At 44.8% G+C, this 6,273-nt stretch overlaps 2 protein-coding genes across 3 annotated transcripts; both read right to left on the reverse strand.

Annotated features, from left to right (window-relative positions):
* Nucleotides 1-11: 11 nt before the first annotated feature.
* Nucleotides 12-2,401, reverse strand: ost4 (oligosaccharyltransferase complex subunit 4 (non-catalytic); the record flags this gene model as incomplete). 2 transcript variants are annotated; one of them, XR_013792110.1, is made up of 3 exons in its annotated part: nt 12-133; nt 1,313-1,468; nt 2,193-2,401. XR_013792110.1 is itself a non-coding variant. In XM_079526559.1 (2 exons), one exon carries the CDS (start codon nt 1,465-1,467, stop codon nt 1,354-1,356), a length of 114 nt encoding a protein of 37 aa, XP_079382685.1. In that variant the 3' UTR covers nt 12-133; nt 1,313-1,353. The 2 variants fall into 2 exon arrangements, 1 of the variants encoding a protein (XP_079382685.1); XM_079526559.1 differs by lacking the exon at nt 2,193-2,401 and having other exon boundaries at nt 1,313-1,467.
* Nucleotides 2,402-3,644: 1,243 nt separating this feature from the next.
* On the reverse strand, nt 3,645-6,163 carry LOC306940813 (DDB1- and CUL4-associated factor 15-like). Its single transcript, XM_079526025.1, has 2 exons — nt 5,169-6,163; nt 3,645-4,827 (listed from the first exon to the last, which is right to left on the reverse strand). The coding sequence occupies exons 1-2, from the start codon at nt 6,119-6,121 to the stop codon at nt 4,098-4,100; spliced, it is 1,683 nt and encodes a 560-aa protein (XP_079382151.1). The 5' UTR covers nt 6,122-6,163; the 3' UTR covers nt 3,645-4,097.
* Nucleotides 6,164-6,273: the final 110 nt, after the last annotated feature.

Below are 6,273 nucleotides of genomic sequence, written 5' to 3' on the forward strand. Positions count from 1 at the left end.
GGCAAATGATATCAACTTAGACATATTTTATTAGAAAAAGACAAGTACAAGTACAAACTTAATGACATGGAAAATCCTCTGTGGGGAGGCGGGGAATGTTTCCAGGGTGATGCCACAGATTCTCATCTCTCACCTGCAAGAGAGCCATGGACATTAAGAGTAAGGTTTCACAATAAGCCTTACAAACAACTGAATATGACTGCCGATTGTAATGCTCTATAATATGCCCAAAAAAAGAAGCATTTTGTGCATGTCGATATGAGCGTGACATGTATTTACAAGAGAGTATAAAGATTAGAAATGGTATTTCCATTATTTCAATTAAATGTGTGCATTAGAGATAAGAGGAACAGAAATACACTGCCCTTTAGAAGTAGAACAACAGCAGGATGAGATTGACTGAATGTCAATTATTGATTATTGATTATTTATTTATCGTGACAGTGATAAGAGCACATGAGCACTTCCATAACAAGAAAAAACACACATTATCACTGAGGATAAAAACAAAGCCCTAAGGCTTATTTGATAACTTATTTCCATTGTGGTCCTCTAAAACAGCGGTTCTTAACCTTTTCAGGCCGTGACCCCCCAAAAGTCATATTTTAACAAGCACACAAAATTATTCAAAGATCTCGATTCCGCAGAACGGACCTCATGCTTCCTTCTATGCATGAGGAGTCCTTCTTTTCACCTGACAGGGGAGTTTCACTGGCCGGATGTAGCGCGTGGAAGGAACACATTATTCCGACCAGTTCCTTTCCCCTCCATCAGGCGCCCCAGCTGGCAAGGGGGAGGTAGAGACCAGGATTACTGCATGTTTTTTGTGAGGGTACCGGGACACGGGGAGAACATTCAAACTCCAGACAGAAAGGCCCTTTCGCCAACCCCGCCTCGGGTAAGGGCACTGATGACGCGGAGGAGAGAACACACCCACAGCGTCCCCAGCGGGAATCGAACCCAGGACCTTCTAGCTGTGAGGCGACAGCACTACAGACTGTGCCACCGTGCCCCGCATAGGATAGTTTTTACTTTTGATGCAGTAATGAGTAATGGTCTGTCTTTTTGTTTTTAGGTATGAAATATTTCTCAAGAGTCCTTAAATTGTCACTTCACTGTCATGTGGGGACCCCCATGAGGGCCCCGACCCACAGGTTGAGAACCACTGCTCTAAAAACATTGTGTTTTAATAACGTTTCAACTTAATACTACTACAAAACTGCTAGGCCAGAAAAGTAGCCTAGTGTTGAACAGCGTATTATTCGGAATACCCAAAGGTAAACGTTTCTGGTTTAGCCAAATGGACACTCACCTCCCCAAAACCTCCAGAGGGGCCTTGGCATAGTTGGAAAACTACTCCTGCTTCTTGGGGTTGTTAACGGCTACATAGTGGTACAAGACAACCAGCAGGAACAATGACACGCCAAGCATGTTGGCGAATATGGCCAGCTGTACATCTGTCACCATTCTGTAAGGGAGCAAAAGTACTTTAATTAGCTAGACACAATCACAGATTAACTCTGGAATAACCACATGGATATTTATTATATTATAATAATACCACTAAAGGTGTACACTTTCTTTCTCTTCTAATCTTCTGTACAAACACCTGTGGTATATTATATATTTTGGATGCATGTGCCTTTGTAACCCTTTTCCTTAAAGCGCTACAAGGGAGGTTTTTATTTAGTTTTAGTTTTTTTTTTTACATAGTCTGGCAGTTTGACTTTGGAATCTGCCAGACTGCATATTTGATTTGCCTTTCCATCAACCTTTTAAAATGAACAGTGAATTAGGAATGTCCTCAACCTCAATTATTCTGGTCCCAAAATGTTATCTAGCCTGACTTCAGAGGAAAACGAAATTTCAGGTTCAATGACATCTGCAATTCTGCATGCATTTAATAGATTATCATCTTGAGATCACCACAGTGATCATTTTCAGTGACCCCTTTCACGAGACAATGTTTAGCATAACATCACTTACAAAATAAAATCTGATCACCGTTCATGAATAATTAATAAAGGAATTAGCCATTTGATAAAATAGCTGCAATCAGTTATGTGCCATTATGTGCTACTAGCTAGCTAGCTACAAATCTGTGATGAACTGAGTCCATACATAACCTAACCAACAGTCCAACATAGTTGGACTGTTGAAATCATGATGGAAGCAACATTATAAACACTCACGTTATTCGTTTAGTTGGTCGTTTTTACAGGATGCTTGAGAGAGATGTTGCAGTCAGTCAGCCGCTGTCTGAGGTCTGAGACTCAGGTTTGTTTTACTTCCTCCTGTAAGCGGAAGGCAGCTGGTCAAAACGACTAGATCTACAAGCTCACAGCGCGTCGCAATCGGTCGCAATGCAACGCAATGTTAGCTTGTAGATCTGGACGTTTTGACAGGCCGATAATGCAGAGCCACGTCACGTAATGTTGAACAGGAGATTCTGCACTCGTCAGCCCTCTGCCTGCGCCTGTGCAACATCGCCCCTGTGTGGAGAGCACTAGGAACTGCTATCCAGATTTAACTAGCTGGTCTGACTCAAACTGAATAGCTCCCTCTGATTAAAAAGCCTCGAACCTTTTGGTTAAAGTTGTTTGAATAATTCCCCACGTGTAAACAATAAATAAATAAAATACTTAAATGAGAGAACTGCACACCAATGAACCGTTTTCCTATAATCTGGAAAATTTGACTTTTTTAATATATTGAATATACAGTTTGTACATTTTTACACCAACGTTGGTGATGCATTTCACACATCAGACTCCCTGGATGATGACGTTTTTTGCAATTACTTGGTCAAGTAAAGGTGGCGGTGCAATTATATTAACTGCATATTTAGGAAGTGATAATTTTATTTCTTAGCTCTATTAGAACACAGAGTGACGTGACCAGTGTAGACTCAGTACCGAGTTTGTTCCGTTATAGAAACTGTAAATACCATGTACATTAAAGAAGGATGTCCCAGTATATCCATGTCCAATAAGTACAGGACTGAACCAGTCCAGAGATGACCAAATGACAGAACAACTGAACTGGTCCATGACCATGACCAGCTGAATCTCTCAGGCACCAGGACCAGGCACATGCACACATATACCGGTACATGAAAGGGGGCTAGAGCCCCTGCCCTTTTGCCCATCTATAAAAAGTGCCCTCTCCATTGTGAAGTTCAGCCAGAGCTCTTAATTGATCCCTGTTAACTTCATGGCCCCTCTCTTCCTCCCTCGTCACTGTATTTGAATTTTAATTTTGATCAATCACTACATTTGACTGACACTTCTAGATAGTAGATAATCAAGCAAATGCTTAAGCAACTGCCAATTGTGGGCTCGAGTAGCGAGCCCACTATTGTCATCGTACACGGAAATCTTTATTCCTGGGCCCGTTTTCCTGCTGGGCTGTGACACACTGATGGGGTCATGTGGGTAAAATCAATAGAAATAAGACAGGGACGTCATTGGGTCAATACATCCTCAAGTAGGGTCCGGGAGCTACTCAAGCAAGCCCACTCAGTCCTGGTCCAGAACTGCATTTTCTTCACATAATTAAAACCACATACACCCTGACAGACACGTCACATGTCTGACACACATGAATAACCAGATGTAGAACAGTCAAATACACCAAAGACATGCTCAGACAGGCATAACTGCACAACTTTATTATTATATATACACGGCACCTCTTGGTTGACATCTGCAGTAATGTAATAAAGAAACGTGGAAACAAATGTAGCTGTAGTTCGCTCAACTGGACAGATTCACATTGACTGGTGAAATAACAGATACAACTTAGAAAAGGCAACTAAATCTTCATTCTATAGTTTTACCAAGTTCTTATAGGTGAAATATCTATCAAAGGCAGAAAATATTAGCAGTTTTGCTCAAGATGAGGTTTATGTTCTACACTTCAAGATAAGGCTGTGTGTGTGTGTGGGGGGTTCTTTACTCTTTTTTTTGGCTTACTTTTGTGGCCTTTGCGTTTGCACATTGTCTTATATTTGACTGACTTATACTTGGCTGTGCACAGGTGTCGCACACCAAAAAGAGAAGGTTTGAAGCTCACAATGTGTCAGGCATCACTCTCCTTCACAGTAAAACCCAGGTGCATCGGTCACTGTCTGCCAACACTCCTTCAGGCAGAGCTTCATTAGTCATGTGGTTGATCTCATAGGAAGGGCTAATCTCAGGAACTAGACACTCCATCACCGTGTTCATTGCAGACTTCCTAAAAGAACTCCACACGCCCTCTGCATTGGGGTCAGTAACCTTAAATCTCAAACAACCTTCGCCTTCGTCTGTGACGTCACTGACCCCGATGGTAGAACACAGCCCTGTGTTGAGGTCCCAGCTGACCTGCACGTTGGATTGCAGGATTTTTTCGTTGGGCCTGTAGTTATTCTCCGTATGGGTCAAAAAGATCAGGCCAATGTCGAGAATCACTTTGTTGGTCTCTGGACAGATCTCCATGATGACAACGTCATAGTCTTCAGCACTAAGATATTCTTCCCCAAGGACAGCCTGATACATTAGCAACTCACCGAGAAGATCGCTAAAGTTCAGCGTAAACTGCTCCACACATACACTCGGTTCATTATGCAAACCAGGGAACACTAGCAGGCCTTTACCCTCCAGATCTGTGACATCGAACAACACATCTCCAGGATCATCCCACGCCGCTCCTGGCCGTGGGAGGCGATAGTGCAGGCGTGTGTAGTCGACGTAGTGGGCCTCCTGGTCCTCGCCAAGATTTGACTCTTGAGACACGGATGAGTGCGAGGGTGAGGAGGCTGAAGATGAGGCTGGGGAGGTGGGAGTCCTGTAGGTAGGGTCATGCAATTTTAGTAAACTATGACTTGTCATAGAAAAAAACCATATTGAACATACTGAATTAAAAATAAAAATGTTGGTGACAAAAAGGGCAGGAAAAATAACATGCATAAATATACAATGAAAAGACTGACACACAAAGAAGAAATACTGGAAATAAGCTCACTCACCGATCTGCCAATTCCGTTATTTTCTGAGAACGTTTGATAAAGTATGACCATTTTTCCACAACATGAAAACGATTATGCAGTTTATGCCAAAAAATAACTGCCATTATCTCAAATAATTGCAACCAGGCGATTATGTAATAATTGTCTAGTAGTAGCCTACCTGTAGGATGTATTTGTGCCCTCTGTGGATTCCTGAGGTAGCGTGGAAGAGGTAGGAGTGGACGCCGGGGCTGCTGAGGTGGGACCCGCAGAGGGTTGCCCTGATGAAGCTGCTCTCTTGTTGTAGAGTACCTGCGGGCTCCCCTCGCCTGCTGGGCAGAAGGAGATGGCACAGGCCACCAGCTCGTCGCTGTGCCGCATCAGAAAGACCTCGTCCTTTTTCAGCTGCAAGGCCGGCTGGAAGGGGGACGGAGAATCCCCCAGGTATCTACATTTGAACGTGTAGCCATGCTCCAGACACCGACCACCACCACTCCCCGCTGTGCGCATGGTCGTAGCTGAGGCGGGGTCGGGAGTCTCGGGACAGCAGCGGGAGCAGTGTTTAGATGGAGGGTTAGAAACGACCGTGATGGGGAAGTCACCGTAGAAGCCGTCCTCGCACTTGAACAGGTTAACCATGAGCTGAGCCGTGCTGCTGCGTGCATTGAAGGCACAGACGACAATTTTGGAGTCGTCGTTGGGCCACTCGCACACGGTGATGTGGTCACATTCGGTTAGCTCGCACCCGAAGACGTCCACGTGTTGGACCTGTTGGAGTGGGCTGCGCAGGTTAAACTCCCACCAGTAGAGATTGAAGTTGTACATGTACGTTTGACCCCCTTCATCGTCGCTGCTTCCAATCCGCTCTCTGGTGTAGGACAGAATGTGTCTGCCACTTCTGGTAAAGCCTAGGAAGATGTGCCCTGCCCCGAGAACCTCCTCGCTGACAATGTCCTTCAAGGGGATCCTCACGAGAGGCGGCAGTTTCCTGAACAGGCTTTGAGAGAACCGGCCCGACATCTTTCCACGCGTGACCAACTTCACCACGTTGTTATTATCATCTTGGCGTTTCTTTCTTGGCATTTTCTGTTTGTTGTGCTCCATCTCTGACTCCGAGCCGGTGGACGCCGCCATCTTGGAATGATCCTCCCCTCCTGCAGGGGGCGATCATGGGTTGCGCTTGTAATATTATGCCCCACCGTGCTCCCGCGAGACTACGCTCGAGACAAACGTACGCCTCGTCGCGTGACGGTGTCGCGCGTGCGGAAAGATCGCAGACCTACACG

The sequence above is a fragment of the Electrona antarctica genome (genome assembly GCF_951216825.1).
Source record: "Electrona antarctica genome assembly, chromosome: 17".
In the NCBI taxonomy this organism is placed as follows: Eukaryota; Metazoa; Chordata; class Actinopteri; order Myctophiformes; family Myctophidae; genus Electrona; species Electrona antarctica.